General features: G+C 54.0%; 1 protein-coding gene across 8 annotated transcripts in view; it reads right to left on the bottom strand.

Moving 5' to 3' along the window:
* Positions 1–13,776, bottom strand: part of LOC129557897 (F-box-like/WD repeat-containing protein TBL1X) — a 258,767-nt gene that overhangs the window by 16,821 nt on the left and 228,170 nt on the right. For all 8 annotated transcript variants that reach the window (XM_088833984.1, XM_088833980.1, XM_088833981.1 and 5 more), the window contains 6 exons: positions 10,527–10,672; positions 8,353–8,605; positions 4,435–4,567; positions 3,098–3,239; positions 1,533–1,596; positions 1,300–1,397 (listed from right to left, as the gene is read on the bottom strand). In XM_088833984.1, coding sequence (XP_088690110.1) covers positions 1,300–1,397; positions 1,533–1,596; positions 3,098–3,239; positions 4,435–4,567; positions 8,353–8,605; positions 10,527–10,672 — 836 coding nt within the window. The remainder of the gene's footprint in view (positions 1–1,299; positions 1,398–1,532; positions 1,597–3,097; positions 3,240–4,434; positions 4,568–8,352; positions 8,606–10,526; positions 10,673–13,776) is intronic.

Raw genomic sequence — 13,776 nt, 5'->3', positions numbered from 1 at the left:
CTTGGGGAAGAAGCCGGAGGCAGCTCGACGCAAAACATTTGGAATTAATTCTCAACTGGAATCTTCAGCTACATTGGAAACTTGACGCCTCCCTGTCAATGACATTTTAACAAAGATCTTCCTTCAGGAAAAACTGGTTCTACTTTGTATCAACTGCGTTAATGTTCCTGGCGAAACAGCCATAGCACTGAGTGTGTTTGAAAAACTTCAGGCCAGCTCCAGCACTGAGTTGCTTCAGTCATGTCTGACTCTTTGTGATCCCATGGACTGTAAGTCCACCAGGCTCCTCTGTCCACGGGATTTTCCAGGCAAGAACAGTGGAGTGGGTTGCATGCCTTCCTCCAGGGGATCTTCCCAATCCAGGGATCGAACCTGCGTCTCTTATAAGTCTCCTGCATTGGCAGGCGGGTTCTTTCCCCGCTAGCGCCACCTGGGAAGTTCTAGACCAATTAACATTTTCATCCCCCGCTGCACTGGGTGGTTTATAGGATTTTAATTCCCTGAACGGGGTACTGAACCTGGGCCCTGGGCAGTGAAAGCACCAAGTCCTACCCACTGGACTGCCAGGGAAGTCCCAGCAATTTTTTGTTTGATGGAGATCAGTCCTGAGTGTTCATTGGAAGGACTGATGTTGAAGCTGAGACTTCAATCCTTTGGCCATCTGATGCAAAGAGCTGACTCATTGGAAAAGACCCTGATGCTGGGAAAGATTGAAGGCAGGAGGAGAAGGGGACGACAGAGGGTGAGGTGGTTGGATGGCATCACCGACTCATGGACATGCGTTTGAGCACACTCCGGGAGTTGGTGATGGACAGGGAGGCCTGGCGCGCTGCGGTCCACGGGGTCGCAGAGAGTCGGACACGACTGAGCGACTGAATTGAACTGAATGACATAAACATATAAAATACTAACACACCTTACGACGTATTACCTTAAACACACACTGGGCAAAAGTAGACATGACTTCCCCAAAAGCTTTTATGGATCAGAAATACATGTGAGCCACTCTGGGTTAAGCACCCAGCCGGGATCCCTCACTTAAATTTCCTCCCTGAGAATGTATCAGTTTCAAGAACACTGGTCTTATTCCTGCCACAGCTGATTCATCACGGGACACGGTCTCACTCACAGGCTTCTGGAATTCCAGAAGACCAAAAGCACAGAGGCTCACAAAAGCTAAACAAGGCCCCCTTTGATTTCTTAAGGGGAGGCAGAATTTCCACAATTCTAAGAAACCGTGATGTTTCCCGAGAGATTAAACGTGGATGAAAAAGCAGCGTATCTCACGCAAATACTCACTTTGTCTACCCCAGCACTCAAAATGTAATTCCCCTTCTTGTTCCATTTCAAGGCGAAGATGGGGCCTTTATGCTGGCCTAAGGTGCTGGCCAGGTTACCTGGTACGTTACAAACAAGGAGAGAAAGCAGGGTGACTTCTGAGACCCGCTCCGTCTGGACCCCGGATGATGACAACTGAAAGCGCCCCGCGCCCCCAACCCGAACGTGAGGGAGGCGGGGCCAGGAGGACTTACCATCCTCTGTCCATATTCTTGCAAAACCATCATAGGAACCCGTAGCCAACAGTGTCCCGTCACTCTGCGGGTCAGAAACACACACCAACACAAACTATTTATTAGAGGCTGCACGCGGGACCTTGATTCCCCGAGCAGGGGTCAGACTCACGGCCCCTGCAATAGAGGTGCAGACTCCTGACCTCCGGACCACCAGGGAAGTCCCAGGCTTCCCCCACCAAAATCATCACAAGGCCAGGGGGCGAGGAAAACACAGCACACCCCGTCACCACGGACAACATCAACAAAAGACCCCGTACGCAAAGTTAACTGTGACTTTGGGAGACACAGGCGAGCTTTCAAAAACAGCTGCAGACACTTTGACGAGAGAAGAGTTTGTGATGAAATGACAGGACGTACAGGAACGTGATAAACGGCTGGTGGGAATGCAAACTAGGACAGCCACTATGGAGAACAGGGTGGAGATTCCTTACAAAAACTGGAAACAGAACTGCCATACGACCCAGCAATCCCACTGCTGGGCATACACATTGAGGAAACCAGGATTGAAAGAGACACGTGGACCCCAATGTTCATCACAGCACTGGTTACAATAGCCAGGACATGGAAGCAACCTAGATGCCCATCAGCAGACAAATGGATAAGAAAGCTGTGGTACATAAACACAATGGAATATTACGCAGCCATTAAAAAGAGTACATTTGAATCAGTTCTGATGAGGTGGATGAAACTGGAGCCTATTTTACAGAGTGAAGTAAGTCAGAAAGAAAAACACCAATACAGTGTCCTAACGCGCATACATGGCATTTAGAAAGATGGTAATGATAACCCTATATGCGAGACAGCAAAAGAGACACAGATGTACAGAACAGTCTTTTGGACTCTGTGGGAGGAGGTGAGGGCGGGATGATCTGGGAGAATGGCATTGAAACACGTATATTATCATATGTGAAACAGATCGCCAGTGCAGGCTCAGTGCATGAGGCAGGGTGCTCAGGGCTGGTGCATTCGGATGACCCTGAGGGATGGGATGGGCAGGGAGCTGGGAGGCGGTTTCAGGATGGGGAAGCCATGTACACCCGTGGCGGATTCATGTCAATGTATGGCAACAACCACTAAAATATTGTAAAGTCATTAGCCTCCAATTAAAATAAATAAATTAAAAAAAAACAACCCTGAAAACAGAAAAAATAAATAAATAAACTACATAAGTCCCCCCCAAAAAATGTGATGAAGATACACTGAAAAGATACTGTACAGCTGTGTGTTTGTCCGGGCACAGACGCTGAGGGTCGGGTGGGAAGTCAGCACCTCCCTGGGCACACCTCATAGGCCACCCCCACATAACAGGCTCCCCGATAAAGCTGCCAAACACCTCCTGCCAACGTGGAGCTTACTGAACACCATCCGGCTGGTGGTCCGCCCAGACCCCCGGGTGGGCTGACCCACGATCCCGTCCCCTTCCTCGGGTCCGCCCCAGCTCCATCCAACACTCCAAGCCCTCGCCGAGGCCGCGGGGACCACACAGGTAGTCCCTGATGGCGTCCGGGAGGCAGGCGGCTTACGTTCCAGTCCAGCGAGGTGACGTCTTTGTTACTGGGGACGTCGTGGCCCCCCTCCCGGATGCAGTGCCTCAGCACCAGCTGCGTGGAGCCCCCGTTGCTGTTTTCATTCAGGTTCCATATCCTGGCGGTTGAGTCTCCGGACCTGCGCAAGGAACAGACCTGGCACTCAACCTCCCAGACCCAGAGCGAGCAACACCCACCGCTGCTTGTCGCCTGGCTGCGTCTCCATCTTTTTAATGTCGCTCCGAAAAAAAAAAAATCACAGTGGTTTTCTCTTTCCAATCTTAGATGCCCTTAATCATTTTACATGTCTGCGCATAGCTTTCCACATGGCTGAGAAAACAGCTGAATAAGGACTTTTGCACAGTCTTAGACACCCCAAGGGTTCCCCCCACTCAAAACCCTGCTCTATACACTCTGAAAAGGTTCCACACATGACACAGGAAGGGAATGTCTGTCCCAGGAGAAAAGACTCGCACACCTGGACCCTGGGCACCCCAAAACCTGACCCTGGAGGACTTGGACACGGACCCCAGGCACCCCAAAACCTGACCCTGGAGGACTCGGACACCTGGACCCCGGGCACCCCAAAACCTGACCCTGGAGGACTCGGACACCTGGACCCCGGGCACCCCAAAACCTGACCCTGGAGGACTCGGACACCTGGACCCCGGGCACCCCAAAACCTGACCCTGGAGAACTCGGACACGGACACTGGGCACCCCAAAACTGACCCTGGAGGACTCGGACACCTGGACCCCGGGCACCCCCAAACCTGACCCTGGAGGACTCGGACAGCTGGACCCCAGGCACCCCAAAACCTGACCCTGGAGGACTCGGACACCTGGACCCCGAGCACCCCAATACCTGACCCTGGAGGACTGGGATACCTGGACCCCGGGCACCCCAAAACCTGACCCTGGAGGACTCGGACACCTGGACCCCGGGCACCCCAAAACCTGACCCTGGAGGACTCGGACACCTGGACCCCGGGCACCCCAAAACCTGACCCTGGAGGACTCGGACACCTGGACCCCAGATACCCCAAAACCTGACCCTGGAGGACTGGGATACCTGGACCCCGGGCACCCCAAAACCTGACCTTGGAGGACTGGGATACCTGGACCCGGGCACCCCCCAACCTGACCCTGGAGGACTCGGACACCTGGACCCCGGGCACCCCCCAACCTGACCCTGGAGGACTCGGACACCTGGACCCCGGGCACCCCTCAACCTGACCCTGGAGGACTTGCACACCTGGACCCCAGGTACCCCAAAACCTGAGCCTGGAGGACTCGAATATCCAGATCCCGGGCACCCTCGGCCTGACCCCTTACCCTGAAGCCAAGAGGTCACTGACAGGGTTCCAGGCACAAATGAACACCTCTGACTCGTGGCCCCGAAGGACGGTGGCTTTGCTGGGCGGGATCTCCACGTCTCCGTCTATTTCCATTGGTTTCGAATGATTATCTGTCGCGGGGAACAGGACAGGACACGTGTCTGAGTGACAGGGAAGAAACCCATCCATCCTCAGGGCACGTTCGCTTTACAGACAACTTCCTCCGCTGCACTGCCAGGTCACTTGTGACGACGGTAGCCAGGTGATGGCTTCTGTGTAACCTTCTGTGAAGCCACACTTCTTCACAGTCTCCAAATTCGATAGGGGGTTAAAAACTCGTGTTTATTCTTTGTGATTAGGGCCAGGCTCATAGGGGATAACAACGGGAATAAGACTCGACACAAACAACAGACAGCTGTCTCTTAAGCAGAATTTCAAGGTTCCTTCTCTCTCTTTCATTTCTACAGTAAAAAAGCAGCATATTTTGTTACTAATAAGTCAGTGAGGAGAAGGGGACGACAGAGGATGAGACGGTTGGATGGCATCACTGACTCAATGGACATGAGTCTGAGCAAACTCCGGGAGATGCTGATGGACAGGGAAGAATGGTGTGCTACAGCCCATGGGGTCTCAAAGAGTCAGACCCCATTGAACGAACAACAGCAACACAAGTGCAATTAGGAGTTTCTGAATAACAAAGCCTATCTCAGTCTTTGTAATATCCCTAGAACTTAAGCTGCGTTGTTGCTGTTGAGTCGCTAAGTCACGTCCGACTCTTTGTGACCTGGCTTCTCTGTCCATGGGGATTCTCCAGGCAAAAAGACTGGAGTGGGTTGCTCTTTCCTCCTCCAAGGGATCTTCCTGACCCAGGGATCGAACCCGCATCTCTTAATGTCTCCTGCATTGGCAGACAGGATCTTTCCTGGTGAACAACTCAGCAACTGAACAAGTAGTCCGTTGCAAACATTGCTGCTAGAATGCAAGTTATAATGCAAATGCCAGTGGGAATAATTAGGACACATATTGAGTTTGAGTGAACTCCGGGAGTTGGTGATGGACAGGGAGGCCTGGCGTGCTGTGATTCATGGGGTCGCGGAGAGTCGGACACGACTGAACGACTGAACTGAACTGAAAGTTTTCTCAGCAAAAGTTCCTTCTGTTGATGGGACAAGTGATTTTTATAAGACATCTTCCTGAGGTGTCACCTCCTTACCTACGAAGCTCCCACATGGACACACCATGCTTCTTCCAGAAGGCTCGCCACCCACAACCCTTCAGGCTGCAAACAACTTCATGGTCTTGGTCAAATGCTATTTTCTTACTGGAACCAAGTGTGTTCCAGGCTTTTGAAGCCACGCAGACACACCCCAGATGACCCAACGGGGACTCCAGGTTTCAAAAGGGTGGTAGCAACAAGTCATGGTTGATGCCACCCACAAGAGACTCATCCTGGATCGTGCTGTAGTGTGAAGTCGCTTAGTCATGCCCGACTCTTTGCGACCCCATGGATTGTAGTCTGCCAGGCTCCTCTGTCCATGGGATCTCCCCAGGGAGGAACACTGGAGGGGGTTGTCATTTCCTCCTCCAGGGGATCTTTCAGACCTAGGGATTGAACCTGGGTCTCCCGCACCGCAGGGAGATTCTTTACCATGTGAGCCCCCAGCAAAGTCCTGAAAAGCGGACGCAATTTTTTCCTTTCTATGCGGCACAAGAAAGAAGGTTCTTGAAGGTCAGGATGAAGTCTAACTTCAGACGCTGTAAGTCTGGCTGAAGCTGCCTTGTAACAAGAGCAGGGGGGACAGAGTAGAAGCTGGAAAACAGCGGACAGTGCATGTGTGTGTGTGTCTCTGCGGGGTAGGTTGGTGGCCAGCCCTCAGGCGGAAAGTAACCCCACTGCAGAGGCCCCCTCAAATGAAGGGGGAGCTGGGAGCTTCCAGCACGTGTTCAGGAGTGCAGCTGTCTCCATGTGGCTATGCTCCCTTGGCATTTTAGATTGAAAGACACAGTGGAGTTTAAAAGTTTGCAAGATTTCTGTCACGGTAGTGAAGGTGCTCAGTTGTGTACAACTCTTTGGGACCCCACAGACTGTAGCTTACCAGGTTTCTCTGTCCATGGGATTTTCCAGGCAAGAATACTGGAGTGGGTTGCCATTTCCTTCTCCAGGAGATCTTCCTGACCCAGGGATTGAACCCGGGTCTCCTGCATTGTAGGCAAACGCTTTACCATCTGAGCCACCAGGGAAGTCACAGTAGTAGGTACATAAGATTTCTCAAGGCTCACCAATTATGTGCCCTTTCTGGGGTGGAAGGTGAAGAAAACAGGGACGTTCACCTTCTGGGCTGTAGCTGAACCAAACAAGGACTTTCTTCCTGTTTCACTTTTAGCACCTTGATGGAGAAACCCCATGGGACTGGGCAAGCCCATGAATGACGTGTGGGCACGAGCCACATTATCTTTTCTTCTTTCCTGGCCTCCCGCCCTTGTGAACCTTGTGAGCAATGACTATTGGAAGGTCACTTGATTTGACACTGCACAGACAGTTCTTGAAGCCATCCTGCATGGCAGCCTGGCCCTTCTCTCAGCCCAGCGGTGGAGCCGTGTCCCGACTCCAGTGGGGAGCAGCCTCAGCCCGGACATGACAATCTTCCCCTTCGGGAGTGCAGAGCAGCTCAGAGGGAAGGGTGTGTTCAAAATAGGGAAGAACACACACGCACTGGCAGAGGCTTACATGCACGCACACACACGTACACTCTGAATGTAGAACGTCCTTGAAGCTGTCTCTGATTTGTAAGCAGGAGGTTCTCTGGCCTTCCCTGGTAGCTCGGATGGTATAGAATCCACCTACCAATGCAGGAGACGCAGGTCCAATCCCTGGGTCGGGAAGATCCCCTGGAGAAGGGAATGGCTCCAGTGTTCTTGCCTGGAGCATCCAATGGACAGAGGAGCCTGGCGGGCTACAGTTCATGAGGTTGCAAAGAGTTGGATATGACTGAGCAACTAAGCACCCTCTAACTTGAGGCTCCCTGCCTTATTTTGCACACACTTTTGGGCATTAGCTAACAGGGACTCTGCTGCAACCAACCGCATTAGCCAGCATCCACTATCTGGGCCTGGTGACCTCTCAGTGACCCTGGGCTCTGAGTGTCACGTCAGAATCTGTCCGCAGGGCAGGACAGTGCAGGGGGCCTCCAGAGACGAGACCCTCCTGAGCTGGGCGGTGTTCACACGGCAGCAGGACTCCTACAGCTGAGGATGTGCAGGGATTAGAAAGTCATGTCATCGGTACCACGTATAAAATCAGACTGCCAGCAGGAACGTGCTGGGGCTTCCCACGTGGTGCTCGTGGTAAAGAACCCGCCTGCCCCTGCAAGAGACGGGGCTTCGATCCCCGGCTTGGGAAGAGCCCCTGGGTGGAGGAGACGGCGACCCGCTCCAGTACTGGTGCCGGCAGAAGCCCGTGGACAGAGGAGCCTGGCGGGCGACAGCCCATGGGGGTTGCAAAAGAGGCAGACGTGATGGACGTGACGTCGTGCACACATGCACGGGAATACGCTGTCGTGATGTAGGGAGCTCTGTAAATAACCAAGAGGGATGAGATGGGCTGGGAGGGAGCTTCAGGAGGGAGGGGACGTGTGTATACCCATGGCTGATTCGCGTTGATGGACGGCAGGAGACCTATGTACAACCTATGCAGATGCTGGTGTAGACGGATGGCAGAAACCAACACGATACTGCATCCTCCAATGAAACAAACCAACCACATCTAAGGATTTCGATGGGAAAATTGGAGCAAGAAGGCCTCCTAGGTGCAAAGTAAGCCAACGCCAGCCAAGGCCTGCAGGGCACCATCCAGCGGACCCAGCCAGGCTCGGAGGACACCAGAGAAGCCCGCCGGGACCGGGCACCCCGCACTCACTGACGGCGTGTGCTCCGTTCTCCTCCCCGTTGACCGTGGCCTCGCCGTTCTTTGGTGGGTTCTGCTGGGAAACGGCCGCGGGGGCTGCCGTTGTGGCTGCTGCCGCCGCCGCCGCTGCTGCTGCGGCCGCGGCCGCCTGCTGCTGGGCCAGCTTCTCCCGGAAGGCCTGCTGCCGCGTCTGCACCACGTCCGGCATCACCGCGTCGATCAGGGACAGCGACTCTATGGGGCGGCCGTCGAACACCGTGCCATCCTGCGGACAGAGGCCCGGGGAGCGGGGTGGGTCAGCTCCGGCTGGGTGTCTCCTGGGTCGGAAACGCAGGTGCCTGAGGCCCCGGGGAGGCGTGGGGGGCTGGCCCGGACTGGGACTGCGAAGGGGTGGCCCATAGACACCCAGCACTCGGCCAATAGCAACGTGAACCCACACGTGAGGGGGCCACCCCAAGCCTCCTATTTCCCGTCACGACCGCAGGGCTGCAGTGTTCTCAATGCAAGGAGGCGATCCTGCTCCTCAGGGCCGGGGGGGGGGGCATCTGGGAAAATCTGGAGGCGTGTCTGGTGGTCACGACTGCAGGGGGTACACCTGGCATGTAGCAGGGAGGGACCAGACATGCCACCCAACATCCTGCAGTGCACAGGATGTGCCCCCACTCCACCCCCAGGGAGGAAAGGTGTGGTCCTCCAGAGTGGAGAGCGCAGAGGGAGAGAGACCCTGCCCTCGCCGGATGCTCTGACAAGTCTCGGGCTCAAGCTGGACAGTCCTGCCCGCCCCGAATCAGGCTCTGACTCATAGCACGCCTGTTTTCTCAGCTTCCTCTGAGTTTCCTAGTTTCCATCAACCATGGGAAAAAAAAAATCTCCCTACCCGCTTAGAAAAGACAGGAGAGTGACAGAGTCCTTTGCTGAGAAGGTGCTCTGATTGTCAGAGTCACACGGAACTCAGGGTCTCTCCCTGTGTCTCCTAGATGTTCAGACAGGTTTTAGACCGCCTTTTCCTCATAAATCAGGAAGAACTGAAGGACGGAGGTATCAACTACACAGTAACTCGAATGAAACAGCACCCCAGCTGACTATCGGATACTACACGATATCTGAAAATGAGGAAACAACTGAAAACAATGGAAAAAAAAAAAGCCACCCTCACCCCCCGATTCTGCCCAGAGTGGCCAGTGTTGACAGGCGGGGCAGTCAGCTTCTCTGCCAACCTTCCTTCTTTGCATATTCACGTCCCAGACGGATGACGATTATGCAAAAGGTAGTGACACCACAGAGTAATAAAACACATCCTTGCCTAAACTCTGAACACACACCGTCTCACGTATAACAGTCGGAAAGCAAAATGACAAATGAGACGACCTTTTAGTCTCCTCTAGGCAATGCTGGGTTCTGAATTGCCGAGGGAGAGAAGGTACGGAGATGAAACACATGGAAACTGCGTGTGTGTGTGTCTGTATGTGTGTTTGTGTGTCTGTATGTGTGTGTGTGAAAGTCACTCGGTCGTGTCTGACTTTTGCAACCCCTTCTCCGGGCCAGAATCCTGGAGTGGGGAGCCGTTCCCTTCTCCAGGGGATCTTCCCAAGTCCACGACTGAACCCAGGTCCCCTGCATTGCAGGTGGATTCTTTACCAGTTGAGGCACCAGGGAAGCCCAAGAACACTGGAGTGGGTAGCCTATTCCTTCTCCAGTGGCTCTTCCCGATCCAGGAATCAAACCTGGGTCTCCTGCTTTGCAGGCAGATTCTTTCTCAGCTGAAAATTCTTTGCCTTTACAAGGGAAGCCCATATGTGTGTGTTGTATGTGCGCGTGTGTGTGTGTGTGCCTGTGTGGGTATGCGTGTCCGTATACGTACCTGTTAACGTGTGTGTGCGTTTGTGTGTATCTGTGTGTGTAGGGAAATCCAATCACGGCATCACACAATCTGAGAGCTGGGGTCCTGTATTCCTATCCCCACACATGTTTTATGGAAAAAAGAGACTTAGATGGGGGCACGTTGCCAGCAGAAGATCCCAGGCACCCCGATGTAAGGAGATGAAAGAGGAGACTGCCTCCTGTCGGGCTGGAAAGCCCACAGAGTCGGCAGGCAGCACCCAGGCTCCCCGCAGCGGGGCGCGTGCTGCAGGGCCTGCGTCCTGCTCCCCCCGCCTCCCCAGCCCCAGGAGGAGGGCCCACGTTACCTCGTTGATGCTGATTTCGGCCTCCACATACTGCAGGCCCTTCTGCAGGATGGAGATGAGGGCGGCGGGCGGCACTAGCGTCCCATTGATGTTGGACTGGCTGATATGGCTCTCGATACCGAATGTGAACGCCGAGTGGGAAAAACCTGCAGGAACACGGGGTGGGTGGGGTTCCGTGAGGCCTGGCCTTATAGCAGGCATCCCTGGGGGTCACACGTCCCTGACGAGTAGGGGGCAGCAGGTGGGGACGTGGTCATAGGACGCCCGGCCTCTGGTGTGGGAGGTCATGGGCGGTGTCCCAGACACAGACGGCAGACCAACGTGTGCCTGCGTGAAACAGCTGGTAAAAAAGCAGAGGCTTAAAAAAAAAAAAAAAGAAAGGAAAGAAAGCAGCGGCTTTCCGGTGCCATTATTATTATTTTTTTTTTTAAACAAAGAAACAACTTTTTTTTTTTTTTTTTTAATTTTTGGCTACCAAGTGCTGCAAGTGGGATCTTAGTTCCTAGACCAGGGATCGAACCCGTGCCCCCGACCGCCACCGCTGCACTGGGAGCTCGGGAGTCTTAACCACTGGACTGCCAGGGAAGTTTCCCCCTCCCCTCCCACCCAACCCTTTCCAGCGTTATTAAAAGCAAGAGAGGCCACAGTCTGCCCCGGGGTAGACGTTACAGAAGTCGGACTCCAGGCTCTGTGTGCCTGGGTTCTGCACAACTCCTTTCAGAAGCTCACGCTGATGTTTGCTGGCAGAAGCCCCCTCCCAGCGTTCGGGGCAAACGAAGCTCACCACCAACCGTGGGAAAAAACACGAGGCGGTTCTGCACCCAACGCAGGGTAACCTTGAGTCGCTTTATGGAACTGGGCATGTTCCCCACTCCTGCCCTTGACTAAAGGCTGAAGGGTCCCCCACACCCTGCAAAGCCCCTGCAGTACCCTCGTCAAGTATCTCTGCACAAACCCACCGACAACACTGGGCAGGTGAGAGGTGCTCACAGATAAGGCATGCGAGGAGCTGCTTGGATGAAAATATGCAGAGAGAAAGATTGGGCCAGTGACTACACATCACAAACAAGGCGCAATTCAAACAAGGAAACTGCAGTAACAAACAAGGCCTGTGTCAATGAAGGGCGCTGCAGGGCCAGGAAGGAGGTTTTCCTGGGCCTTTGGGTTGGGGAGGGAACGGTCTGAGGCATAAGTTTCCCCTCTGCTCTGTCACCTGCTGGGGGGGGGGGTCCCGGGCACCCCCACCCCCATCACTTGTGAACATCTTCCCATCAAGACCGTCTCATCCTATGTGCTGGGGTGGGTAGGGGCGTTAGCCGGGAGTCTCACAGGGGAGCCTGCACACTGCCTCCCCACCTCGCATTCCTAGGACACCCCCTTCATCAGCCGGATGATGGGCCGCCCGCCCCCAGCCTCCGTTTGGGTCAACAAATACAGCCAGCCTCTGCAATACACGGAACGGCCAGCAAGATGGCAATGTTGCTCCACACAAGGACAGCCCTGTCTGCAAACGTCGCTTTCTCTCCCCCCACCCCTCCCCCTCGTGGCCTGATTATTAAGAATATATGCCATAGGCACTTGATTCATATTTATTTCCAGAGTAATACTGTAGAGCCTGCTATTAACTTCCTGTGTTATTTCTTTACAAGCCGGAACCACCTACATGAGACTGTGCAAGAGAGCACTTGGGAGGCTCTCTCTCCAACACAGGGTCCCTGCGCTCCTGTTGTTGGAAGGGCATGAGCCAAGGAAGGCCCTTTGCAAATCGGCCTTATGTTTTTCCTTCTGACTTGTTTCTCTTCTCTGGCCCTCCTTTGCCCTAACCACTCCCGCCGCAACAGAAACATCCACCCCTGTTCTTCACCAACGACCTTATTCTCTGCATCTCCGCCACCACACACAGAGTCTTACTTAATCTCCAAGCTCTCTCACGCAGTTTCCAGCAAGGGTGCACGAGAAAAACCCCAGGTCAGCGGACACAGAAGGAGCGAGTGGATATCATCGGCTGAGAGACGCCCCAACCCCACGGACTCCCTTCCTTCATACTCTGGGCCACAGTGGCTTCTGTCTTGTAGAATTCTTCCCGGGTGCCCATCTGACCCACTGACTGTTTCCATCTCCTTATCCATGTCTCCACCAGCAGATAGGACAGGACGCCGGACTGAGAGTCATCTACTTCCCTCCTGGTATGTTCACAAGGTCCAGAGCAGAACCACACCCACTAGGGTAATAACAAGACGCCACCCACCAGCCCCGACACGGTGCCCACAGATGACCAGGTCTTGCTTCTGATTGAAGAACGCTTCTTAATTCATGTAAGCCTCCCCACGACCACCTCCCCTCCCTGCTGGCTCAGACGGTTAAAGAATCTGCCTGCAGTGCCGGAGGACCTGGGTTCGATCCCTGGGTTGGGAACATCCCCTGGAGAAGGGAATGGCAACCCACTCCAGTATTCTTGCCTGGAGAATCCCCACGGACAGAGGAGCCAACGGGGTCACAATGAGTCGGACATGATTGAACGACTAAGCACACACAGGACCACCTGCAATCTCTCCCTTGTACCCTTATGATCTGGTCCTGAGATCACCCTCAAGGTCTGACGCATGTCACGAACTAGCGCCAAGCTCGTGGCTGGACACCCGTCTCTCAGCCCACCACAAAATTCCGCCTAGAACCTTCTTCGGAGTGTTCCCCCAGGGCACAGCGTGTACTGTGGCCAGGGCCCCCGACAAATAACATCTTAGCAACTGTGGGAGCAGCAGTCAGAGAGAGGTCACACTTCTGGTATATGTCTTTTCCATTTCAGCTGCTGTAAGAAAATCCCACAGGCTGCGTGGTGTCAGCCACAGACATTTATTTCTCACAGTTCCGGAGGCTAAACTCCAATATCAAGGCACTGGCACGTTCAGTGTCTGCTCAGAACCACTTTACGGACCACACAAATAACTATGTTTTCCCCGTAATCTCAGGAGCAATAAAGCTCTGTGGGGCCTCTTACAAGGGCACTAACCGCATTCACGCAGGCCCCATCCTCAGGACCTGATCAACTCCTAAAGGCTGAACTTCCAAATATTATCTGGGGATAGTTGTTCAGTTGCTTAGCTGTGTCCGACTCTGCAAACCCATGGACTGCAGCACGCCAGGTTCCTCTGTCCTTCACCATTTCCTGGAGCTTGCTTAAACTCGTGTCCATCGAGTCAGTGATGCCATACAACCATCTCATCCTCTGTCGTCCCCTTCTCCTCCTGCC

The sequence above is a fragment of the Moschus berezovskii genome, chromosome X, assembly GCF_049115385.1.
Source record: "Moschus berezovskii isolate FMDL1 chromosome X, NW_MosBer_1.0, whole genome shotgun sequence".
Taxonomy (NCBI): Eukaryota; Metazoa; Chordata; class Mammalia; order Artiodactyla; family Moschidae; genus Moschus; species Moschus berezovskii.
Note: the sequence above shows the minus strand (reverse complement) of the source record. Positions and strands in the feature narration are given on the sequence as shown.